Genomic DNA, 27,346 nt, shown 5'->3' with positions numbered 1-27,346 from the left:
GGAATAACTGGTGGCGACTCAAGTAGTCCGCCTGCCAATTCTCTACTCCTGGAATGAAGACTGCCGATGGGCACGGAACATTCCTTTCTGCCCAAGTTAGAATGTGGTGCACCTCTCTGCACTGAGAGACTTTGGGTGCCCTCTTGGTGATTGATATAGGCCACAGCTGTGGCATTGTCGGATTGAATCCTGACAGGACAATCCCGTAACCTGAAAGTCCAGGTCTTTAGAGCCAGACGTACTGCCCGAATCTCTAGGATATTGATGGACAAGGTTCTTTTCGGTTCTTGACCACTGTCCCTGGACAGTTTTCTATTACTGCTCCCCAGCCTGAAAGACTGGCATTCATCGTTACCACTTTACAGATAGCTGGTCTGAAGGATTTTCCTTTCAGCAGATTCTGGGTTAGTAACCACCAAGTGAGGTTTTGGGAGACTCTTGGGGACAGCTGCATTGGCAAGTCTAAAGCTTGAATTGTTTTGTTCCAAGCAGACAGGATACTGTTTTGCAACAGTCTTAAATGAAAGTGGGCATAGGGAACTGCTTCGAATGAAGCCACCATGGTTCCTAGCAACTTCATGCAAAGGCGATTGGAGAGATCGCCATTTGACCTGACCATCCACACCAACTCCTATGGAGTTGGTCCTTGCCTGAGGAAAGAACACCTTTTTCTGGGCTGTGTCAATGATCAGACCCAAGTACTCCAGCTTTTTTAGCGGTATTAAGGAAGATTTCTCTAGGTTGAGAATCCAACCCAACTCTTCAGATAGTTGGTTGTAGTGCGTACACTTTGCTCCAAATGAGCCAAATGATCTATTAGTAATAGTTGTTTAGGTGCGCTATGACTGTTATTCCCTGTGCCCTTAACCTGGCTAGAGGAGGGGCCAGCACTTTGGTGAACACCTGGGGTGTTGTGGCTAGCCCAAAGGGCAGGGCTACAAACTGGAAATAGTGCTGTTCTAAACTTGAACCGCAGAAACCTTTGATGAGCGAGAAATATAGGGACATGCAAATATGCATCCCTGATGTCGATTGATGCCAGAAGTTCTCCTCCTAGAAGGATAGAAACTACTGACCTGATCGTCTCCATGCGAAAGGAGTGGATCTTCAGGAACTGATTCAGATTTTTTAGATCTAGAATGAGGCTGACATCTCCCTTTGGTTTCGGTACCATAAAAAGGTTTGAATAAAACCCCAAACCTTGCTCCTTTGTGGGGATCTGTATGATCACCCCTTGCGATATTAATCAGTCTAGTGCATGAGACAGATTGTCCTTTCGCTGGGAACGCTTGACCTCAGGAAGCGAGATGGTTAGAAAGTCCTGAAATTCCAGCTTGTACCCCAGCGTTACTGTGATGACCCACCTGTCCTGAATTTCTTGTTTTCCAGACTTCTGAAACCTTGGTGAGGGGGTTGCCTCTTCCTAATGAGGCTTTAGGAGTCTGGCTTGCAGGTTTCTGACCCCAGGACATCTTTTGAGCCTGGGTCTGACTCGGATCTTCCTCTAGAGTGTGACGGCGAAGGCCATCGCCCCTGCCTAAAGGTGGAAGCCCCTGGCATAGGAGAAAGCCAGTTTAAATGAAGGGCATTTATACTTTCTTTTGACTGGCAAGAGAGTACTTTTCCCATTAGAAATTGTTTGGCTACATTTGTTCACGTTTCCTCCAAATAGTCGCTCCCCATGAAAAGGGAGCCCAGTTAGGAGGTCTTTACATGGTGCTTCAGCTGACCAATTTTTTTAACCACAGGATTCTACGCATATGCACAAGCATAAGCGTAAGCGTAAGGCGGGACGCCTGGTGAATACAATCTTTAATAGCATGTATGGCAAAGCATAATGGTTTTGGTAGTTCAGCCGAATCCCAAGCTTGTTGTGCAGGAAGCTCTCTAAGGACTCATTTAAATTAGGGATTGACAGATGTTTATTGTAGCGACTGCAGACTGAGTAATGGCACCTGCCATGGAAAAAATAGATCTTAACAGGAATTCCAACTCCTTATCTGTTGGATTTTTAAGCATCTGTGCATTGTCTACTGGAGAAGTTAGGCCTTTATTCACATTGGAAATCGCAGCGTCTGCTGGTATTTTCCATCTTTTGGTGAATTACTCCTCCAAGGGATAGAGAATTGCAATCTTCTTAGGAGGGAGAAAATTCTTATCCTGGTGATCCCACTCAGCAAAAATAAGCTGTTCCAATAATGCATGTGAAGGAAATGCATGCAAAAGGTTGAGAGGGTTTTACAGAACCCAAGGAAGAAACCGAACTTTCAGGAGACTCCGTTCGGGGTAGCATGAAAGTAGAAATAACCATCTCCATAAGAGATTGTATCAATAATTTCTCAGATTTGAGAGGCTGAAATAGGCCTATCTACCATGGTTCCCTCCGCATAGCAATTATCGGTTTGTTTTTCCTCCTGATCGACTGAGGGCAATACCTCATTCTGTGCCCACTGTTCCCCATCAAAGGTTCTGAAGTGGGGGAGGGGGATCTAGCACGCTTCCTATCCATCTGAATGGAGGATGTGATTAAAGACCCTAATCTTTCTTCCAGGCCCTGCAGGGAGGAGGAAAGGACATCTTCAGTCATGTATACAGGGGCCGAGATGTGAGAAACAGTTGCACCATCAATTTGTTCCAATGGCTCACCCTGGCTTGCCATAACTAGTAATTCAGGCAAGGATGACAGCATAGAAATGCGACTCGGGTTCCTAGCGCCCGGGGGTGAAACCTTTACTTTTTTGGCTTTTGTGGTGTCTTTTTTGGTAGGCATAGTCTTAAGTACAAAAACAGAAGCACTATACAAATTGCACTTAATCGCTGAAAATAGTCATGACATTTAAAGCCGCTATAAAATTCAGCCTAGTTCTGGGAAAAGTGTCGTTCCTGTATTAGGAATGCCAGTTTGCAACCCTCACATGTCCCACAGCTCTTGTATGTTTGTGTTGCAGGCTGCTTGTTTTCTCCTTGTCAGCCGAGGAGAGACTGTCACAGCTGTGTTGTATTTGTTTTTAGCCTGCTGTGTGTCCTCATGGACGTTCCTGGCATCGCGCTTAGGCCCCGCCCCTCAGAAAAAATTCTGCCCCTTTTTTACTTTTAAAATGTTACTGCGCCGATGCGCGGTATTTTCAGGTCACACAACCCAACACGAGTGGGGGGGTGCAGGGACCCATCCAGCAGCAGGCACAAACCGTGAAATCAGCCACAGAAAAAAACAATTAGCGGTATTAGCGGGACCTTCGCGGGACATATTGGGGGGGGGGGGGCTAAACGTAAGGGGGGAAAAAGCACTGCTGTCCCCCTAACCCTCTGGTCCCATCAGGGGGGAGAAGAAGACATTTTTTGCAGCTTTCTTTTACCTTGCAGAGTCTCCCTCCACACTCTGCTGCAACCAGACGCGGACTGAGCTTACAGTGAAGACAGAGTAAGGTATGTCCATAGACTCCCTCTAGTGGAGAATTAAGGCATGACAACATTTTTTTCCCTAATGGAAGAAATACATAGCTGTTCTTAATACCAAAGTTTCTTCCCTTACCCTCGCCACAGGATTTGCTGAATTAACAGACAATCCAGCCTTCACCCATCACGGCTGGCTGCGTAGCAAACCTTCAAGTACTGGGTCCCTAAAAAACAGGGTTCCAACTGCCTTGGACCTGTAAAGAGCACCCCAACAGGAAGTTTAGGTAATGTAACAAGACCTAAGCCTCTGGGTTCCTTGGGTCCAGTCCTACAAAGAGGCGTTACAGGCAAAACCTCCTGCTTCGGATACGAGGCCACAGGTACCATCCTTTTAAGCATCAATTGAACTTTGGATGGATCTGGTCTTTATGGAGGCTATTTAAATCCAGCATGGATCCCTCCAGTGAGGCTCCTCAGAGCACATCTTCACTCATGAGCAACACCTTAGACACTGGCGAAAAAACTGATATGCTCCTCGAAGGAGGAAGGGTGATATAGGGAGTGAACTTCCTTGATTGGGTTTACCAGTATCAACACCTGAAGGTAGCCTATAACCCATTAATTACTTAAGGCTCTGTGTCCCATGATGTATGATAAAGAAAAGACACAAACTAATTTAAAAAAAAAAACAAAAAAAAAAAAAAAAAAAACTAAAACCGTAGTTAGCCCTTTTTTGTAGAGTGTGAAAGATGAGATTACGCCGCGAGATTCCGTAATCTTTATTCTAAGCAAAAAAAAAAAAAATCATGATTCTCATTTTGGCCAGAATCGTGCAGCTCTACCTAGTTCTAATGACATTTTCAAAAAAGCCATCATTTAATTTGTTTTCACTACTACAAAACTATAATATTATAATATAATAAAGTTATAACAGCATTGCTAATCATTTGCTGTTATCAAAGTTGACTAATACTTTATCAGACAAAAGTGAAAAGGCCAAAAAATAAAACCTTTATCCTACCTCCAATTGTTGCAGAAGAGATTTACCCTTTTTATTAATTTCATTTATTAAAGTAAAGATAGCCACTTTAATTTCCTGCTCCACTCGTTTATTAGTTTCATTCACTTCTTTTATCCTGTCAAATACAAGAAAGGAAAATACAGAAAGTCTTTTAAAAGATAACTGGTGCAGAAATGTTTATTGAAATAAAATGTTAAAAAGGTACAAGCTAAGGCAGTCCTAGAATGTATGCAAAAAGACCAAATGAAACTTGTATGCCATCATTAAAAAAAATAAAATAAAAAAAAAAAAAAAAAAAACTGTTTTCACCTATGTATTTTAATGTGGTTTAAAAATGCTAGTTTCATCTACAATGCATTTTAAAACAAAGCACACCTTCCATAGGAATGACTGAAAACTGTATGTAACCCCATGCATGCATGATAAAAGGTGTGGATGTTGATTTGTGTGCTTGAATGCAGTTCCATTAATCCTTACATATACCCACATAAGCTTAATAAAGCAGAGTTTCACCCAAAAGTACAATTTACGCTTCAAGTACTCCTCACCCCTTTACATGTCACATGTTATTTTTTTTGGGTGGGGGGGGGGGTAGTTTTGAGTGGGACTTCCTGTCCACCTACAACTTCAGGCCGCCTAGGCAACTCCTCCCTCTCTGCAATCTTCTGGGACACGTCACAGGTCCAAGAAGATAGCCTGTCCACTCAGAGCGCAGCATGACTCGCCCATAAACAGTGTGCGTCCAGCCGTGAAGCTGCAAGACAGGCGAGTCTGTTTATTAAAAGTCAGCAGCTACACTTTTTGTAGCTGCTGATTTTTAATAAACTAAAAAAAAAGCCTGCTACTCCACTTTAAGTAGATCACAACTGTACCAATAAGGCGTTTAGTAAAGTTCTACAAAAAGGCTGTCAAAAGCAAGATATTTTCATCTAAATCTGCCCAACAATGCTTTTAGCAAACAGCTGCAAATTGAATTTGTGTGCAGAAGAAATTATAAAGTATATGTAAACCTAATCACTAAAACCTTAAATAAGCTCTAACATGTTGAGGCTATTTTAACCGCTTCAAGGCGGTAGGACGTCCATGGATGTCCTTAGGTTGAAGTGGTTACACCAGGATGATGCCTGTACCCAACAGCTAGCTTGGTATCAGCTGCAATTCCACTTTTAGGGAGTTTTAAGGCTATTTTCCCTCTTCCACACTTTCCATCTTAGGGTGCCTCAACTCTGAATGGAGGAGCAATGGAGGATACTTTTGGACAGCAGCATTGTTAATATGGGGAGATGCGTTAGATGTACTAACAGATTCAGATGGACTTAACTGACAAATTAAAGTCAATTGCCCAACTTTTTAACCGCTTCAGCCCCGGAAGGATTTACCCCCTTAACCAATTCAGCCCGGGAACATTTGGCTGCTCAATGACCAGACCATTTTACGGTACTGCGTCGCTTTAACTGACAATTGTGCGGTCGTGCAACGCTGTACCCAAACATAATTGGCCTTTTTTTTCCCCCCACAAATAGAGCTTCCTTTTGGTGGTATTTGATCTTCACTGCGGTTTCAATTTTTTGCGCTATATTTACTTTCTGCTATAATACATATCCAAAAAAAAAAAAAAGTTTAGGCTAATATGTATTCTTCCACATATTTTTGGTAAAGCAAAAAAAAAAAAAAAATTATATATGTATATATAAAAAATAATCACAATAAGCGTATGTTGATTGGTTTGCGCGACACAGCTGCTACAAAATTGGGGATAGATTTTTTTACTAGTAATGGCAGCGATCAGCGATTTTTAGCGGGACTGTAACATTGCAACGGACAGATCGGACATCTAACTGACCTGTTTGACACTTTTTTGGGAACCAGTGGGACTGACAAGGGGAAGAGAGAGTGGTGTTCATACATTGTAAAAACACACAATCTGTCTTCTCTCCCATGAAAGAACTGGGATTTGTGTGTTTACACACACAGATTACAGTTCTCGCTCTGTCATGAGTGATTGCGGGTGCCCGGCGGTCACCACGCCTGCCCAGCACTTGTAGTGGCTCCAGGGAAACGCTGCAGTGGCCAAAAGGCGAAGCAACGTAAGGTAACATTGTTTCGCCCAGCCATGCCATTTTTCCGCAGTAAAACTACGGCGGCTGGTCAGAAAGCAGTTAATGCCCAAGCAATTGTTTGCGATACGGCACCGCGCTACTTCAACTGACAATTGTGTGGGCATGCGACGCTGTACCCAAATAAAATTGATGTCCTTTTTTCCCCCGAAATAGAGCTTTTTAGTGGTATTTGATCACCCCTGTGGTTTTTTTTGCGCAATAAAAAACAAAAGACCGACAATTTTGGAAAAAAAAAAAAAAGTTACTTTCTTCTATAAAACACATCCAAAAAAAAAGTAAAAAAATATAAAAAAATTCATCAATTTAGGCCAATTCGATTCTTCTAGATTTGTGGAAATGGAGATCAACGATTTTTAGCAGGACTGGCACATTACAGCGGACAAAGTAACACTTTAGGGACCAGTGACACCAATACAATGATCAGTGCTAAAAAAAATGCACTGATCACTGCATAAATGACACTGGCGGGGAAGGGGTTAACTACAGGAGCGATCAAAGGGTTAAATGTGTTACCTAGTTAAATGTGATTATTAGGAACAACCATCTCCATGCTCTCCCCCATCAGCTCCTCCATGCAGCAGACATGCGCCCACACTATCTATTGCATGTAATAACGTACAAGTACGTAGCTTTCTTTTGGTGGTATTTGTTCATCTCTGTGGTTATTTTTTGCGCTATAAACTATTTTGAAAAAAAAAAAAAATATATATATATACACACACACACACACACACATATACACACATTTACTTTTTGCTATAATACATATCCAAAAAAAAAAAAAAAGAAAAAAAAAAAAAGTTTAGGCCAATATGTACAATATGTATTATTCTATTCTACATATTTTTGGTAAAGAAAAAAAAAAATAAATCACTATAAAGCGTATGTTGATTGGTTTGCGCAAAAGATTTAGCGGCTACAAAATAGGGGATATTTTTACTAGTAATGGCAGTGGTTTTCAGCGCTGCCATTACCATGTCTGCCGGCCACCCGCGATCGCTTCAGAGGCAGAACGGGGCTCTACCTATATAAAAAGAAGGAAGATCCCCGTTCTGACAGGGGAGAAAATGGAGATGGTTGTTTCCTAATAATCGCATTTAACTAGGTAATACATTTAACCCTTTGATCACTTGTGTATTTGTAAAGGGTTTACAACCACTTTAAAGACAATCGAAAAACAGACCTGCTGGATCACAAGCTGCATAAAAAAAAAATAAAGACATAGGCAAAAAAAACCCAAAACAAATATAGCCACACACCCCTAATGGTAAGCTGCAATATAATAAAGATTTGTTTTTGGGTTTAATATAGTTTTAATCCAAATAAACTGCCATTTTAATTTTAAATCCCATATAATCGTGTTTCACAACTCTGCAATTGCCACTTTTGATGGGCGGTAGAGCTGCACAATTGTTACAAAAAAAAAATCCCAATCTCGATTCAACCTCCCTACAATCTTAATCCAGCATTTCCTCGATTCAATTATGTAACAAATGCAGAGCCCTTCTCTGCTCATTCAGCTGTCAAAAAAAAAAGCCAGCAAATGTTAATCAACATTGTCAGTGCTGGGAGATAACTATAAACAAAATATAATTTGGTCTTTTTAGATTAAAGGGATGAACTTCGGTCTGTAGAGGAGGTCAGTTTAACCACTTAAAGACAATCTTTTTCTAACACTTGTTTACAAGTTAAAATCAGTATTTAGTGCTAGAAAATTACTTGTAACCTCCAAATATTATATATATTTTTTAAGCAGAGAGCGTAGCGAATAAAAATTGGATTTTTTCGTCATACTCATCTATAAAATCCTTTTCTTTTTCATACATCATGGGACACAGGCTAATATATATTCATTACCTACTGGGTTATATGCCATCTCTAGGTGAATGGACACAGGTAGACAGTCTTAGACAGGAAGTGATCCCCTATATAACCCTTCCCCCATACAGGAAGTACTTCAGTTTTGTAGCAAACACGGAATCCTTAAAAAAAGGAGGGGAGGGATATCTGTGTCCCATGATGTACTCAAAGAAAAAGGACTCTACAGGCAAGTATGATGAAAAAATCCTATTTACTTTTTCATACATCATGGAACACAGAGTTAGGCTAATATTCATTAGCTACCGGGACGGCCCAGAGCAATAGCCTTTGGGGGGAGGGGGACACCCTGCAAAACAATAGCCAACAGACCTTATACGGCAGCACACTGCAGCCAAAAGCTAAATCCTCAGCTGCTCAAACATTTATTTGATAAAATTTTGTGAATGTATGCACTGAATACTGGGTAGCAGCCTTACAAATCTGAGCCACAGATACCTGATGGCGAAAAGCACAGCAGGTTCCTACACCCCTGGTAGAAGGAGCTCTCATCGTAAAGGGAGGAGCTTTAGGTTTCAGACCATAGGCCTGAATGACCAATTGACAGACACAATTGGCGATGGAAGCCTTGGAAGTTGCCTGCCCCTTCTTGGGCCCTTTTGGTAAAACAAAAATGGAGTCTGATCCTCGGATCTCTGCAGACCTAGGCAAATCAACCTTGACTGCCTGGACAACATCCAAGGAATGCAGTGGTCTCTTCCGCCCAACGAGGCTGAAAGAAAAAAGGCAAAATAATGTCCTGATTTAAATGAAAGGCTGACACCACTTTTGACAAAATGGATGGAACAGGTCGTAACACGACCCTGTCGTAGTAAAGGATCAAGTATGGTTCCCTGCCTGGAATGGAACTGGGCAAAGGGCACTGTCTCGGAGGACACCATCTTCCAAGAAGACTCACAGAGCTGAATGGAGAATTGTCTGGTGCCCCTTATCTGATGCACCTGATCCTCCAGGGCACAGATCCTTAGGGGTGGCAAAAATACCCTTGCTTGGACTGTATCTAGGATCAGACCTAAATACTTCAGACTTTGAGCTAGTCTCAAAGCTGACTTTTCGGTATTTATGATCCAGCCTAAGCTTTCCAAATATCACACTGTGCAGGTTATGTTCTGTTCTAGAGCTTGTAGTGAGTGATCTGAGGAGGTCGTCCATATACCCGAGCACCAAGATCCCTTGGGTCCTTAAAAAGACCCAGTACTGGTGCTAGGACCTTTGTGAAAACCTGGGGAGCTGTGGCAAGCCCCAAGGGTAGAGCCGCAAACTGAAAATGACGTTCCTCTACTGCAAATCGCAGGAAACTCTGACGAGGCCAAAAGACAGGTACGTGTAAAGACTCGTCCTTTATGTCGATGGAGGCTAGAAAGTCTCCCATCTGGAGCGAGGCTACAACTGAGTGGACAGGCTCCATCCGAAAGGACTGGATAAGTAGATACTGGTTCAGGGATCTTGGATCCAAAATGGGCCTTGTGTCCCTGTTTGGTTTTTGTACCGTTAACAGGGTTGAATAAAACCCTGTGCCCCATTACGGATACAGGAACCTGTAAATCACTCCTTGATGCACTAAATGATGTAGTTACTGAAACAGTAACTTTTTTGGAGGATCCGAGGGAACGCTAGATCTTAGAAACCTCTGTGGGGGGAACCCCCCGAAACTCCAGCTTGTAACCACGAGATATAGTCAGTGACCCACTCATCCTGAGCCGCTGTTCTCCAAATGTCCACAAAGTGCAGCAGCCTTCCCCCCACCCAAAGTGAGGGTGTCCCTTCAAAAGGAGGTCTTGGTGCCGGGTCTAGAAGAGCTTTGGACCCAGGGCTTTTTCTGGCCCTGTGGCTTGCCCCTGGGCTCTAGCGCCCTGTTGGTGGCGGAACTGCCTTGGCACTGAGACACCTGAAGCAGTTCCTGAGGTTTTTAACAGGGAAAGCGTGGTGCTTCTCTTTACAGGTAGTAGAGAGCTCTTCCCGCCGGAAATCTTTTGGATATATTAGTCCAAATCATCAAACGTTCCCCATGAAAGGGGAAACCTACCAATAACTTCTTACAAGGAAGCTCAGCTAACCATTTCTTAAGCCACAAAAGTCTGCGCCTATGCATAGACAAGAGAGCCAAACAAGAACCCTGCTGTATTGAATCCTTTAAGGCATCAACAGCAAAACACAGTGCTCGAGGAATATCTGTCTTATTTTCAGCAAGATCATCCTCTTGGTTAGGCCTGTCAGGCCATCTGAACTGATCCTTAAGGGACTGGCAGATACCAATTGCTGTTTAAAGAGGACTCCAGTTTCTTGTCAACAGGGTCTTTCAACCCTGTGCATTATCCACCGGACAAGTTAAGTTCTTGTTTAAGGAAGAGACTGCTGCATCTACAACTGGCATGCTCCACTTCTTAATGAACCTTTCATCCATGGGAAATAAAAGGGAAAACTTCTTACGAGGAACAAAAACAAAACAAACAAAAACCGGAGTCATTTTTAAAGGCTGCCTTTTATTTGGCCAGTTCAGCTACTCAGCCAGATGTTGCAGCAATTGATATCTGCCAGTCCCTAAAGGATCAGATCAGGTCCCTTACGAGGAACAAAAATCCTGTCAGGTTGTTCCTAAACAGCATGCACAGCCTGTTCCAAAAGTGGGTGTAAGGGGAAAGTCTGTGCAGCCTGAAGAAGCCTCAGGGACCCCAAAGAAGATTAGGGGGCTCAGTAACGTCTCCAAGTGGCAACTTATAGGCAGAATGAACCATCTCGGTAAGAGTCTGGTTCAAAAGCCTCTGCGACTGAGAGGCAGACACCAACTGGATATCTTCTTGTCCAGGTTGCTCAGAAGCAGACTCATCCGCCAGGCCCTCCACAGAATCCTGAGCTTTTAGCTCTTCCCCATCCACAACCCATTCCTGCTCCAAACTAGGAGGCTCAGGGGAGGGAGATCTGTAACGCTTCTTGCCACCCTGCGGGATGGAGGCAATCATGACAGCAATCCTGTGCTCTAACCCAGCTAGGGCCAAGGACAATTCATCCTTGGTGATAAAGGGTGCTGCAGCAGTGTTGACTGTAGGCACCATACCAGGTAGGCGCAGCGGCTCAGATTGCCCGGAAGCCTCTGGTCTTTCAGGGGATACATCACTAGAAATACAACTAGGTTCATCAGGAGCTATTGACGACATAGGTGTGTCCTTCCCTGTAATGTTAGTCCTGCTCCTCTTTATGGAAGACATTTACAAGCCAGAAAAAGGGAGTAGCTGGGTGTAGTATTAACACACCTCAGAAGTGAGACCCTTTACTAGGGCTCACCAAGCCCCTATGCAACAATACTAAGCACCTTAGCCTGCCAAACACCTGGTGACTGGCGTGACCTAGGTAAGGAGAAATGAACCGCTCCAAATGCTGGTTCAGAGCCTGCTCTGTGTCCCGAAGCTGCCTTCTGGAAGCACCGCATGCTTGGCATACACAGCATAAATAAGCTGGCTGTGCGCCGGACGTTCTACTACGCATGCATGCGCATGGTCCTGTCGAACAGGCACAGCTGTATTCGCATATGACAAATCTTCTTGCGCCCAAATTAGGCGGCGGTGCATGCGCCATGGCCAAACAAACTGCTGAGCATTTCAGAGAACAGACATGCACCCAAACGAAGATGCGCAATGGCGCCGCCTCATGTGCGACCATTTATAAAGGTAAAAAACAGCCAGACAAAATAAAAAAAAAAAAAAGAAGGTACACTTTACAAACACCCACAGCTAGCCCAAAACTCCCCTATATGGTCACCGCACACAGATGCCCAGCCTCTAGCTAGCTTGACTGATTGTTACGATCACTGGGACACCCCACAATAAGTAAAGGGGGTTTCACTTACTCGTCCAGGCGCAGGGCAGCTTAGAAACTAACAGCCTCAATCTTCAAGGACTGGGTACCCTTTTCATGTTTAGGATACACTCCCTTGGACCTGTACAGCACCTTGCAAGAATGCCTTAGCGCTGTGGTGTCCAGGATTCCACTTCGCAGGGTCCAGCACCCGGAGGTCACGTTAAAGGCAAAACCTCGCAGGATCTTGTGTCTTCTTTGCAAGGCTTGGGTACCATTTATCTAAGCAAATACAGCCTGTGTAAAATGAATCCGATCGGTCAATCCCTTGGATTCATTTAAGAACCATTTGTGGGACTAGAGACCTGGAGCTCAGAGAGCTCAAACAAACGTGCCCATCCCCTTGCAGACACTGGTTAAAAAAATTGATGTAATTCCTGTATGGGAGGAGTTATATAGGGGATCACTTCCTGTCTAAGACTTTGTCTACCAGTGTCCATTCGCCTAGAGATGGCGTATAACCCAGTAGGTAATGATTATTAGCCTTTGTCCCACGGGGTATGAAAAAGAAATGGTGGTTGTTGCAATATTTTATGTCACACTGTATTTGCGCAGCAGTATTTCAAACGTAATTTGAGAATGAATACACTTCAATGAATTAAAAAAAAAATAAAACCGCAGTTATCCCAATTTTTTTTTTGTATAATGTGAATGAGGTTACGCCGTAAGAATTGATCTTTATTCTAAGCAAAAAAAAAAATGTGATTCTCATTTTAGCCAGAATCGTGCAGCTCTAATGGATGGCTTGGTCTTTATCAGGAAGTGGAAACCGATCTAATGAAGGATCAACAGATAATAAAATCCAGTTGCAGTGGAACTCAGAATAAAACAAATAAGACTATTAATAACTAGTGACAGACTACATCCTAAATGCACTTTTAATTTTGCCCATAGTTAAACTTTAAATACACCATTTTAGTTAAGTCACATAAAGCTCTCCTGAAAATGCCGTAATAGGCCAGCGATGAACCATGTGGTATATTGACATATTGCATACGGAAATCTACCTGTCAGGTATATAAACTGTTGCATGCATACAGAAGCAATTAAGATTCCAAGAATGCAAAAGTTTACCTGTTCTGAACCTGAGTAGCAGCAAAATGCACATAATTTTTCTTCTCCAGGAGCTTTGCCAAGAGGTTTTCAATAGCACCTTTCTGGTTCTGAAACGCCTCCTCCAAAAACTGGTACCTAGTAAACAGAAAACATGGAAGATTATTTGTATTTTTTTTCATCTAGAAATGTGCCCAAACTTCATACCTTTTGTGTTCGGTTTCTGTAAATGACATATACGGGCATTACTATCAAGTCTTCACTTGTCTCTAAAAGTGAACACAGGCTATAAGCATAAGGTACAATGAGGGGATATATCAAAACTGGAGAAGACATCTACTGTGTTGTATTTTGCCAAGTTTTCTCTATAGCCTCATTGAAAATTTCAATAAAAACTATGGGAATGAAAAGGACAGAATCAGGAGCAGATGTGCAAGGCAACCAATCAACTTCCTTCAGCTTGTTCAGTTAAGCTTTAAAAATGAAAGATAGACGCTGACTGGTCGCCATGCACAGCTGCTCTGGCTGCTTCAATTGTGATACAATTCTCTAAATGAGCACAGAAAATCGCCTATTGATTTGCCAAAAAATCCAGTGAAGGCCTAACTTCCTGTTAAGGGTGAACACGACTCTGCTGCACTGAAATGTCAAGCAGCATTACCCCTTCTAGGGTTCTCCTGGACCAAAGCACACCCCTTTCTTGTTAGCAATGAGGAAATGGGAAGGGGTATTTTAATCTATCAGGGAAGATCTCAGGTAGGACTAAACACTGCCTATGATTTCAATAAAGCAAAGGCAGTTCTATACAGCACTGAAATCATTGCCAGCTTTCTACAGGAGGTCAAGAGCTGTATTTCTGGCAAGATCTAAAGGCTTTTTGTGTATTTGCTGCATCTTTGAAAGACAAAACTAGGGGAAAGCTTTATGTTTTTAAAGGGTTAGTTAACTTTACCAAAAAGCTGCCTATACAGCGCCTGAAATAAAAACAGACCGCAGCTTTGTCTAAAGTTGGATAATTCCCTTGCTAAAAAGATATATGCCATTTGCGTACCTCCTGAAGCCTTGCCAAAAACTTCCAAAGATGACATCTACTCCTACCTTGTTGCTAGGACATTACTAAAACAATCCCATCCAATTCAAACTCCCTTGCATGTGCACTCTAGCATCACAGTAGCACTGAGCTCAGCAATACTGAGGCGGAGGAATAGTGGACCACACACGTGTGGGGGGTTTGAGCGTTCGCTCTTGTGATGATGGGGGTGAGCAGTGTCTTAGAAACAAGACAAGATAGGATGCACTCTCTGGGAGGTTTTAAGCCAGACTTCGGAAGGTACGCAAATAGTCTACACCATTTAGCATGTGTATTAGCCAACTTTAGTCAAAGCTGCAGAGTTTGTTTTTATTTACATGGGCCTGCAGACAGTTTTTTGGTAAAAGTGAAAAACCCCTTGCGCACCAAGTGATCAAGTAAAATTTAAAGCTCAACTCCAGGCCAGCAGCTAAATATGAAGATGAAATTCATAAAAGGGAGCATTTTTTTCTGCAAAGGTATTTGTCCATCCAGTTTTAAGATTTATGCAGATCAGCCACACAGCAGTCCTGTCCTGTCTGTCAGGGTAGGAGACATGATTTTCTCTGCTTGAGGTATAGGCCCTTTGACCTAAAAGCAGCAGCAGACTCAGAGGTGTAACTAGAATCTTCAGGGCCCCGATGCAAGAAACCATGAAGGGCCCCCACCAGGGGCGTTGCTAGGTCTATAAAAGATCTCGGGCTAGAGCCCATAGCAGCTAAGTGAGGAAAGTCGTGTGTGTGTGTGTGTGTGTGTGTGTGTGTGTGTGTGTGTGTGTGTGTGTGTGTGTGTGTGTGTGTGTGTGTGTGTGTGTGTGTGTGTGTGTGTGTGTGTCTCTATCTCTGAATGCAGATCCCCCCTTGCATCAGGGCGCCCAGAGAGCCTCCCCCTTGCATCAGGGCGCCCAGAGAGCCTCCCCCTTGCATCAGGGCGCCCAGAGAGCCTCCCCCTTGCATCAGGGCGCCCAGAGAGCCTCCCCCTTGCATCAGGGCGCCCAGAGAGCCTCCCCCTTGCATCAGGGCGCCCAGAGAGCCTCCCCCTTGCATCAGGGCGCCCAGAGAGCCTCCCCCTTGCATCAGGGCGCCCAGAGAGCCTCCCCCTTGCATCAGGGCGCCCAGAGAGCCTCCCCCTTGCATCAGGGCGCCCAGAGAGCCTCCCCCTTGCATCAGGGCGCCCAGAGAGCCTCCCCCTTGCATCAGGGCGCCCAGAGAGCCTCCCCCTTGCATCAGGGCGCCCAGAGAGCCTCCCCCTTGCATCAGGGCGCCCAGAGAGCCTCCCCCTTGCATCAGGGCGCCCAGAGAGCCTCCCCCTTGCATCAGGGCGCCCAGAGAGCCTCCCCCTTGCATCAGGGCGCCCAGAGAGCCTCCCCCTTGCATCAGGGCGCCCAGAGAGCCTCCCCCTTGCATCAGGGCGCCCAGAGAGCCTCCCCCTTGCATCAGGGCGCCCAGAGAGCCTCCCCCTTGCATCAGGGCGCCCAGAGAGCCTCCCCCTTGCATCAGGGCGCCCAGAGAGCCTCCCCCTTGCATCAGGGCGCCCAGAGAGCCTCCCCCTTGCATCAGGGCGCCCAGAGAGCCTCCCCCTTGCATCAGGGCGCCCAGAGAGCCTCCCCCTTGCATCAGGGCGCCCAGAGAGCCTCCCCCTTGCATCAGGGCGCCCAGAGAGCCTCCCCCTTGCATCAGGGCGCCCAGAGAGCCTCCCCCTTGCATCAGGGCGCCCAGAGAGCCTCCCCCTTGCATCAGGGCGCCCAGAGAGCCTCCCCCTTGCATCAGGGCGCCCAGAGAGCCTCCCCCTTGCATCAGGGCGCCCAGAGAGCCTCCCCCTTGCATCAGGGCGCCCAGAGAGCCTCCCCCTTGCATCAGGGCGCCCAGAGAGCCTCCCCCTTGCATCAGGGCGCCCAGAGAGCCTCCCCCTTGCATCAGGGCGCCCAGAGAGCCTCCCCCTTGCATCAGGGCGCCCAGAGAGCCTCCCCCTTGCATCAGGGCGCCCAGAGAGCCTCCCCCTTGCATCAGGGCGCCCAGAGAGCCTCCCCCTTGCATCAGGGCGCCCAGAGAGCCTCCCCCTTGCATCAGGGCGCCCAGAGAGCCTCCCCCTTGCATCAGGGCGCCCAGAGAGCCTCCCCCTTGCATCAGGGCGCCCAGAGAGCCTCCCCCTTGCATCAGGGCGCCCAGAGAGCCTCCCCCTTGCATCAGGGCGCCCAGAGAGCCTCCCCCTTGCATCAGGGCGCCCAGAGAGCCTCCCCCTTGCATCAGGGCGCCCAGAGAGCCTCCCCCTTGCATCAGGGCGCCCAGAGAGCCTCCCCCTTGCATCAGGGCGCCCAGAGAGCCTCCCCCTTGCATCAGGGCGCCCAGAGAGCCTCCCCCTTGCATCAGGGCGCCCAGAGAGCCTCCCCCTTGCATCAGGGCGCCCAGAGAGCCTCCCCCTTGCATCAGGGCGCCCAGAGAGCCTCCCCCTTGCATCAGGGCGCCCAGAGAGCCTCCCCCTTGCATCAGGGCGCCCAGAGAGCCTCCCCCTTGCATCAGGGCGCCCAGAGAGCCTCCCCCTTGCATCAGGGCGCCCAGAGAGCCTCCCCCTTGCATCAGGGCGCCCAGAGAGCCTCCCCCTTGCATCAGGGCGCCCAGAGAGCCCCCCCCTTGCATCAGGGCGCCCAGAGAGCCTCCCCCTTGCATCAGGGCGCCCAGAGAGCCTCCCCCTTGCATCAGGGCGCCCAGAGAGCCTCCCCCTTGCATCAGGGCGCCCAGAGAGCCTCCCCCTTGCATCAGGGCGCCCAGAGAGCCTCCCCCTTGCATCAGGGCGCCCAGAGAGCCTCCCCCTTGCATCAGGGCGCCCAGAGAGCCTCCCCCTTGCATCAGGGCGCCCAGAGAGCCTCCCCCTTGCATCAGGGCGCCCAGAGAGCCTCCCCCTTGCATCAGGGCGCCCAGAGAGCCTCCCCCTTGCATCAGGGCGCCCAGAGAGCCTCCCCCTTGCATCAGGGCGCCCAGAGAGCCTCCCCCTTGCATCAGGGCGCCCAGAGAGCCTCCCCCTTGCATCAGGGCGCCCAGAGAGCCTCCCCCTTACATCAGGGCGCCCAGAGAGCCTCCCCCTTACATCAGGGCGCCCAGAGAGCCTCCCCCTTACATCAGGGCGCCCAGAGAGCCTCCCCCTTACATCAGGGCGCCCAGAGAGCCTCCCCCTTACATCAGGGCGCCCAGAGAGCCTCCCCCTTACATCAGGGCGCCCAGAGAGCCTCCCCCTTACATCAGGGCGCCCAGAGAGCCTCCCCCTTACATCAGGGCCCCCAGAGAGCCTCCCCCTTACATCAGGGCCCCCAGAGAGCCTCCCCCTTACATCAGGGTCCCCAGAGAGCCCCCCCCTTACATCAGGGTCCCCAGAGAGCCCTTTCCTTACATCAGGGTCCCCAGAGAGCCCTTTCCTTACATCAGGGTCCCCAGAGAGCCCTTTCCTTACATCAGGGTCCCCAGAGAGCCCTTTCCTTACATCAGGGTTCCCAGAGAGCCCTTTCCTTACATCAGGGTCCCCAGAGAGCCCTTTCCTTACATCAGGGACCCCAGAGGGCCCCTTCCTTACATTAATGTCCCCAGAAAGCCCCCCCCCCCCCTTACATCAAGGTCCCCAGAGAGCTGACCCCCCCTCCCTCAAGGGGTTCCCCATGTACCTGGCTGGTGGAGGTGGGAGGCGGCGATTGGCAGCTCTATGGTGTCCACAGGCAGGAAATCTCCATGAGGCTTGTAGTTCTTCTCCCGAGTGTATACAGTGGAGAGGGGAGGGGCCTCTGACCCGGGCATGTATCAGCAGCAGTGTACAAGCAGAGCGACTCACTGAAAGTGAAACTGATACCTGCGTGGGTCAGGGGCCCCTCCCCTCTTCTCTCCACTGTATACACTGACACTCGGGAAGAGAGAACTACAAGCTCCAGGGAGATCCCACCGCCCACAGGCACAATAGAGCTGCCGATCGCTGCCTCCCACCTCCCCCCACTGCATTCTAAACGGCAAGCTAGGGGTGCAGGGGGAGATGCCGGGTCTTGAGCCCCCCCACAGCGGCAGAATGGCAGGGCCCAGTCGCAAGTGCGACTGCAGCGACCTCTATAGTTCCACCACTGAGCGGACTGATGAACTCATTTATGTCAATCTACTCCCTATCATATTCCTTCTTAGCACAGGCACTACAGTACAAATGACTGGCTCCTTGTGCTTCTCTCACCCAGTCTGAGCTCCGCTGTACAGGGGAGAGGAAAGGTCAAATTCAGGCACTTACACTGCCACCTACATAAACCTATGCTGGCCTCAGCGCCAGTGAGTAAAACTAACTGCTACAGAGGCCAAGAGCCTTATTTATGCTTTCTCTCCTGGCTGCCAGCTATATAGCGGAAATGATTCAGGCTGCTACCTCCTACCACCAGCAGCCTGTACAGATGCGTTCTTGGAGTTGCTGGCATCTGCCTACCAGGCAGGACAAAACCACGAGCATCGCAACAGACAGGAAGAAGGGAAAGTATTCCAAAAATATTTATCAGCAGAAGAAACAAGTTGTTAAAAGGAAACCTTTGCTCACAGCATACACTTTCATTGTATAACATCAGCATTGTAATAGCAATATGAACATTTGTTATATTTGACAATTCAATATAAAATTATATATATATATATATATATATATATATATATATATATATATATATATAGACAAAACCCATAGAGAAATAAATAAATCATTCCCTAAAAAAAATGTAAATTGTATAAATATTATATCGTAATTAACCACTTCAGCCCCAGAAGAATTTACCCCCTTTCTGACCAGGCCATTTTTTGCAATACGGCACTGCATCACTTCAACTGACAATTGCTCCATCGTGTAATGCTGTACCCAAAAAAAATGTCATTTTTCCTCCCCACAAATAGAGCGTTGTTTTGGTGGTATTTGATCACCTCTGCGGTTTTTATTTTTTGCGCTATAAACAAAAGACCACCGATTTTGAAAAATAACACTTTTTTACTTTTTGCTATAATAAATATCCCAATTAAAAAAAAAAAAACAAAATTTCTTTATCAGTTTAGGCCAATATGTATTATTCTACATATTTTTGGTAAAATAATAAAAAATCGCAATAAGCGTATATTGGTTTGCGCAAAAGTTATAGTGTCTACAAAATAGGGGATTTAATATATATATATATATATATATATATATATATATACACATACATACACACACACACAATATATATATATATATATATATATATATATATATATATATATATATATATATATATATATATATATATATATATATATATATATATATATATATATATATTTTTTTTTTTTTTTTTTTTAACTTACTAGTAATGGCGGCGATCAGCAATTTTTATCGGGGCTGCGTTATTGTGGTGGACAGATTGGACACGGCACTTTTTTGGGACCAATGACATTCATGCATCGAAAAATAGCCACCGATGACTGTATAAAGGTCACTGTCAGGGAAGGGGTTAACTCTAGGGGGCAAACAAGGGGTTAACTGTGTTCCTTTAGTGTGTGTTCTAACTGGGGGATGGGACTGACTGGGGGAGGAGACCGATCGTTGTTCCTAAGCATTAGGAACAGATCTGTCGCCTTACCCCTGACAGAATGGGGATTTGTGTGTTTACACACACACAAATCCATTCTGGCTCTGTCAGGAGCAATCGCGGGTGCCAGGCAGGCGCCCCCTGTATGCCTTAAAGCGCCCGCCATACAGCTACAGCGATTCGCCCAGAGGAGCCATTCTGCCGCCGCCAGACTGTCAGCAAAACCTTCAGTAACTGGGGCCCCTTTTTATCGGGGGATCCACACTCCTGGGCCTGTAAAGCACCCCGCCAGGAATACAGCTGAAAAAAACAAATACTGGATCCCGGGGTCCAGCTCTCTAAAAAGAGCAGTGTTACAGACAAAACCTTGTTTCTTCTGACATGAGGCCCAGGTACCATTCAATTCGGCCTGGAAAAGACACTTTGAATGGATCCGGTTGCATAGCTTGCCCCAGCTAGGTATATTTCAGCGGAGCTCAGCACAGCACATCTTTACTCGTGACCAACACCCAAGACACTGGCGAAAAAACTGAGGTACTCCCGGTAAGGGGAGGGGTTATATGGGGAATTGAACTTCCTGTCTAGGGTGCACCAGTGTCCATCACCTGAAGGTGCCATATAACCCATACAGCAATTACTGTGGCCCTGTGTCCTGTGATGTACGATAAAGAAATAATCGTTAGTTGCAGCCCTAATATTCATTCCTCCTGGATTTAAAACCTGCGTCTTATACATCCACCAGGATTCTCGCTTACTGAACTGCCTAATAAAATTACCTCCCCTCCAGTGTATCACAACATTTCTCTAGACCCCAAAAATGTAATCCTTCAGGATTTTTTAATATGAAATGGATTAAGGGGTTGTTACATATAATTTACGTTCTTAAAAAGGAGTGTTACGCTGATTTTTGTAAGGAAACAGTGGAGTCATTCATTAGCCTTGTAACACATAAATGTGTACATCACAAGACAGGAATTACATATTACAGTTAAACTGGCAGATAAAAACAACTTATGTATATTTAGAATATGTATTAAGTGGTTTGCCTGGAATTTCATCATTTTCCATTAAGGAAAACTAAAAATAAAAATTGATATTACAAAAAAAAAAAAAAAATAAAATAATAATAAACATTTTTCATTTTTCATCTCATCAATGTACACACCATTTTATCTTTTGCAATCAGGGTGGATAAAAATCAATGTTTATTTTTTTGTTTTTTCTTAAATCAAAAACAAGCAGATTTTTGGGATTTAAAGCAGATTTTTTTTTTTTTTTTTTAATGTATTTATTTTAATAAAATGCTTTTGGAGGAAAAAAATTCTAAAAGTTTTCTATAAAAGATGCATTCATAACTTTGTTTATTCAGCATGAAATTGAGCTTAGTTATGTAGCATATGGCTATATATGCTGCAATATTTACATTTTTGGTAAACTCATTCATTGAATCCAAGCTCTGCAAGCTGAGAGAACATGCACTGCATTGATGCATTCACACAATTTCACAGTAACCATGAGAAAAAACAAAGTTCAGGAATATTCCTGTATCCCATTGTTTTGCAAATCTATGTACACTACAAACTGTATGATTGAATCAGTTCTGATATCGCTGTTTTACTAACCTGACAGCTTATTATTCTAAATAGGAAACCTTCATTTTGTTTGCAAATATTAAAGATTCTAACTACCAGCAAGAATAAGTTTACATTCCTTACATTTAAAGAGCACCCGTTATTTCAGATCCATCATGTCAATGCCTGTTAGTGGGCATCCACTCACCTGCTCCAGCCACGTCCCTCTCCTTGTGAATGGGACTGTTGGTGAGTCAACAGCGGGTCAAAGGATGAGTCGGGACAGAGATGACAATTGCTCTTTAACCACTTAAGGACTAGCCTCGTTTTGAGATTTGGGTGTTTACAAGTTTAAAACAGTTTTTTTTTGGCTATAAAATTACTTAGAACTCCCAAACATTATATATTTTTTCTAACACCCTAGAGAATAAAAAAAAAAATAAGACAACAGTAAAGATAGCCCAATTATTTTTTATATTGTGAAAGATAAGGTTACGTCAAGTGAATTGATACCCAACATTGTCACGCTTCACAATTGCGCCTGCTCGTGGAATGGCGTCAAACTTTTACCCTTAAAAATCTCCATAGGCGACGTTTAAAAAAATTCTACAGGTGGCATGTTTTGAGTTACAGAGGAGGTTTAGGGCTAGAATTCTCTCTCGCTCTACCGATTGCAGCGATACCTCACGTGTGGTTTGACCACCGTTTTCATATGCGGGCGCTACTCACTTATGTGTTCGCTTCTGCGCACGAGCTCGTGGGACGGGGCCCTTTAAAGAAAAAACTTTTTTCTTATTTTACTTTATTTTTTCACTGTTTATTAAAAAAAAAAAAAAAATTGGATCACTTTTATTCCTATTACAAGGAATGTAAACATCCCTTGTAATAGAAAAAAGCACGACAGGTCCTCTTAAATTTGAGATCTGGGGTCAAAAAGTCCTCAGATCTCATATTTGGACTTAAATGCAAAAAAAAGAAAAAAAAAATAAAAAAATGGCCCTTTAAGACGTATGGGCAGAGCTGACGTTATGACGTCTTTTCCGCCCTCCTATTGTATGGAGACAGGTGGGGGCACCTCTCCCGCCGCCGATAACTGTGATCTTGCGGCAAATCCGCTGCAGAGACCACCATTATCATAAACACGAGCGGCTCCTGAAAAGATGGATACCTCGGTTGTGGCAGCAGCTGCTGCCGTTACTGAGATATCCATCTTTAAAGTGCTGACGTATATGTACAGGAGCCGGTCGGTAAGTCGTTAAAAATGATGTAAATTAAGCCTTTTTATTAGTGATTTCAACAGACTTGATTTAAATCAAATTCACCCTGTTTGCAATCATTCCAAATATTAAACATTGCACAGAAGGATTTTCTCTTTTATAAAACTCAAACCTTTACATTTATCAAAGCTAATTTTAAATGATATCAAATTCTGTTCCACCATGCTTCAGCTCACTTCAGACTCAAAAAAAAAAAAAGAAGCAATTGCACTGCCACTGAGAGATTATTGCAGCTATAGACAGTGCAACACAATACATCATCTTCAGGAAGGCAATTGGAACGATTAGTCAAAACCACATCTGCATAACTAATATCAATATATCAACAGCTAAACCACTTTTTGGAGAATACACTATGGCTGATTACTAACAATGAGATTTTTTCTTCAAACTAGATGGATAAGATTTGAAGTACCAGGAAAAAAAAAAAAAAAATACTTTTGGGAGCATACAAGACAGACTTTAAATGGTAAAACAATATGGTTCCACTTTAAAGGTACTTTCCTTTAACAATTTCATAAAATCAGAGATCAGTGACCATCGGCATCAAAGGCTAGCAATTTTAAAATCAAAAAAGATGAACTCCAGTGTATATATATATATATATATATATATATATATATATATATATATATATATATATATATATATATATATATATATATATATATATATATATATATATATATAAAATATAGGCCGATCCCTGCCGATTTTGTGTGATCGGAGCGATCGCGGCAATTGCCGCCGACATACACAGCCGTGTGTAGATTCAAATATGGCACCGAGACTGCAGGGATTCGTCGGAGCCGAGATACACATACCCGAGTGTTCTCTGCTTTTTTTTTGGCGCCGCACACAGTTGCGCCCAGTCCCGCCATTGGACCTGTGTTATGTCCATCATAGGTCTGGGTGTGACTGTGAGCGGCGCCGAAAAAAGCCGAGAACACTCGGGTATGTGTATCTCGGCTGCGACGAATCCCTGCAGTCTCTGCGCCATATTTGAATCTACACACGGCTGTGTATGTCGGCGGCGAGTGCGCAAGGCTGCACTGGGGCAAGGCTGCACATGGACACTGGGGCAAGGCTGCACATGGACACTGGGGCAAGGCTGCACATGGACACTGGGGCAAGGCTGCACATGGACACTGGGGCAAGGCTGCACATGGACACTGGGGCAAGGCTGCACATGGACACTGGGGCAAGGCTGCACATGGACACGATAAGGCTGCATTGATGGGCATTTTAAATGTAAGTTTTTTTTTTCCTTAAAATTCCCTCCTAAACTTGGGGTACGTGTTATACGCCGATAAATATGGTAAATCTTACTTAAAACTCTTAGAATGCAACCTAGGCACCTTAGTTTTTAGCTCGTCTAGAGGAAGGTACATTCCTGAGTCATATCATAAGGACAGTATGTCCTTGTTATTTGCAAAAAACTTGCTGTAGATGCACAGTGCAGTGAACACCCCGACTCATCCCTGGCATTTGCAAGTTGCCAGAAAGGCAGCCAAATGTCAGACAATGCAACTGCCATGCATATGCACATTAGCTGCCAATAGGCAGAGATGAGCAAGGCAGCACCAGGAAGACTATTGGACAAGATGGCGGAATTATGGGCACGGCAGTGAGGGATCTGCCACTGGAGCAGCAGGTTAGGTATACTTCCAGTTTAACTAAACTGAAGCAGAGTCACTGATAAGACAGCTCATTTCACATTTGAAAAAAAAAAAAAAAAACAAAACTCAAACTTCATCTTTATTAACTTGATTGGATAGCTATGAAATCCAAACTGCCATTTAATACCCATAGATTGATGAAGGGTTGGGTAGCTCGATTCGTACAGACTGATCCTATAAAAGCAGCTTATAGTCTCTCCTGGATTGGCAGGATCTCTTCTATTCAAATTACTATCATATCTAAATTATTCTACTATCACCAGTTAAAATACCCTCAGCTACACTTCCAGCAAGAAGTTCTTACTTTCACCTTGGGAAAAACACAACAGACTTGCTCTTAGTACAGAGTACTATGGATCTCAGGCATGTAGCACACTTGTCCAATATGTACAATAAACTAACTGCAACTGAAAAGCTCAGAATTGCCTCTGTCCTCTGCAATGCTTTGCTCTGGGGACCCTTATACAGACTAACCACTTCACGACAAATCACGTACATTTACATCATTTGGTTGGAGTGGTTATACCGGGGTGAAGCCTGCAGCCTTCACCCTGGTACCGTTTTTAGAGCCAGCGACAAACTGCGTCAAACATGAATGAGTCACAGGTATTAAAATGTCTCAAAAAAGCAAGGTTTGTTATGGATACTATGAGTTGGTTACTTTAAAACCAACATGAGGGTTCACTTGTGTTAAATGCGAGCTCCACTCATTACATAAGATTGCAGATTTAGGAATAAAAAAGTTATATAATTATTCATATCCCTCCCCAAAAGCAACAAGAGGCAAGAGAATTGCCCATCCTTGCTAGGACTCAAAGACCAGTACCCTATTGCTATTTTATTCCGACTTGGCTGCATTTCTTATTCAGAGTAAGCACACTAAACCAAGGCCATTAAAAGTGGCAGTAAACTAGGGCTGCAACTAACGATTATTTTCATAATCGATTAGTTGGCCGATTATTGTTTCGATTAATCGATTAATCGGTTAATAACCTTAAAGAAAAGTGTGTGGTATAATTTAGTTAATATGTAAAGTTTAAAAAAGGCAATTTATTCCTAAATATCTTTATACGCAGGGGTAAATATAAATAACCAACTATATGTTAGGGAGTAAAATCTTTAATGCTCTCTGAGAATAACAGACAGAAGAGATATACTCTATATACTATTAGAGGTTGAATCTAGACTTAGATCAAATTTTTTTTATTTAAAAAAAAAAAAAAATTCTAGGACTGTTTTGCAGATTTTTAAACGGAACTGTAATATTACATGCTTTTCTTCAGCTTCTCCATTGAAGTATATTGAACCAAAAAAGCACCGTTTTGCATTGAAAAAGGTCCTTGACCCTTTCCAAATACACAGCAGCTGAACAAAGCATAGATGTGAACGTTAAATGAACTGTAGTGCATTTCTGCAAAAAGCACCAAAAAACACTTGGGTGGGAACCAGGCCTAAGACATTTAGTAACATAATGGAGTTAAAAAAACAAATAAAAAATTTGTTTTTTTACTGTGCAACAGTGAAAGTAATATTTACAGTAGAGATTATTTGCTCTTTTTGTACTATATAGGACTAATTTTAGCTTTTGTGTTACTGGCCGATTAATCGATTATGAAAATAGTAATCGATTAATTTCATAATCGATTAATCGATTAGTTGTTTCAGCCCTACAGTAAACCAAAAAAAAGGAAAGTCCCCCTGCAGGTTAATGCTATAAAGTGCTGCATACTACCACATTATGGACAGCTTTACCTTACAAATTGAACCCTGTGAGTGCTGTCACTGCTGCAGGCACATCCATCTTCGTACACTCTGGCTATGTGAATGGCGGAGTAACAAAATAGGATTTTTATAACAGCTTACCTGTAAAATTTTCTTTGAAGTACATCACGGGACACAGAGCCATAGTAATTACTATGTGAGTTATAGGCCACCTTCAGATGATGGACACTGGCACACCCCAAGACAGGAAGTCCACTCCCCATTATAACCCCTCCCACTACTGGGAGTACCTCAGTTTTTGTAGCAAAGCAATACACGTGTATACCAGAAGGGAGGGACCTCTCTCTCCCATGATGTACTTCAAAGAAAAGGATTTTACAGGTAAGCTGTTATAAAAATCCTATCTTCTTAATCGTACATCACGGGACACAGAGCCATAGTAATTACTATGTGGGATGTCTCAGAGCAATGCCAACTGAAGGGAGGGAGACAACAAAATTAGGGCACATGAGATCAGAGGAGTTATACTGCAGCACACTGCGCTCAAAGGCGATATCCTCATGACTTTTTACATCTACCTGATAGAATCTGGTAAATCTATGGACTGAAGACCAAGTTGCAGCCATGCAGATTTGAGCCATGGAGGCTTGGTGATGTACTGCCCACAAAGCACTAACAGCTCTTGTGGAATGCACTTTGATTTGAAAAGGTGGAATCTTCCTCTTTAAACCATAAGCTTGAACAATTACTTGTCAAATCCATTTGGAAATAGTGGATTTCGATGCTGCCTGTCCTCTTTTAGGACCTTCAGGAAATACAAACAAAACATCCATCAGTTTTTCGAATCTGAGCAGTTGTCTTCAAGTAGATTTTGACTGCTCTCACCACATCAAGAGAATGTAGCGACTCTTCTTCCGTAGAACCAGGTCATGGAAAAAATGAAGGTAGAACAATATCCTGGTTTAAATGAAAACTTGACACTACCTTCGGTAGAAAGTTAGGATGAGGATGCAATACTACCTTATCTTGTGAATAATTATATATGGCTCTTTACAAGAAAGAGCAGCCAACTCTGATACCTTTCTTGTAGAAGATATGGCTACCAGAAAAGCTAGTTTCCTTGTCAAAAGGACCAAGGGAAT

The 27,346-nt window shown here is 44.3% G+C and overlaps 1 protein-coding gene across 1 annotated transcript in view; it reads right to left on the bottom strand.

The window, feature by feature from the left end:
* TRIM33 (tripartite motif containing 33) overlaps positions 1–27,346 on the bottom strand; it is a 253,604-nt gene that overhangs the window by 134,219 nt on the left and 92,039 nt on the right. The window contains exons 5-6 of the mRNA XM_073613483.1: positions 13,342–13,458; positions 4,418–4,532 (exon numbers count right to left, since the gene is read on the bottom strand). Of these exons, the coding sequence (XP_073469584.1) occupies positions 4,418–4,532; positions 13,342–13,458 (232 nt within the window). The remainder of the gene's footprint in view (positions 1–4,417; positions 4,533–13,341; positions 13,459–27,346) is intronic.

Source organism: Aquarana catesbeiana, linkage group LG02, assembly GCF_042186555.1.
Source record: "Aquarana catesbeiana isolate 2022-GZ linkage group LG02, ASM4218655v1, whole genome shotgun sequence".
NCBI lineage: Eukaryota > Metazoa > Chordata > Amphibia > Anura > Ranidae > Aquarana > Aquarana catesbeiana.
The sequence above is the reverse complement of the archived record's forward strand: the minus strand, read 5'-3'. Positions and strand labels throughout refer to the sequence as shown.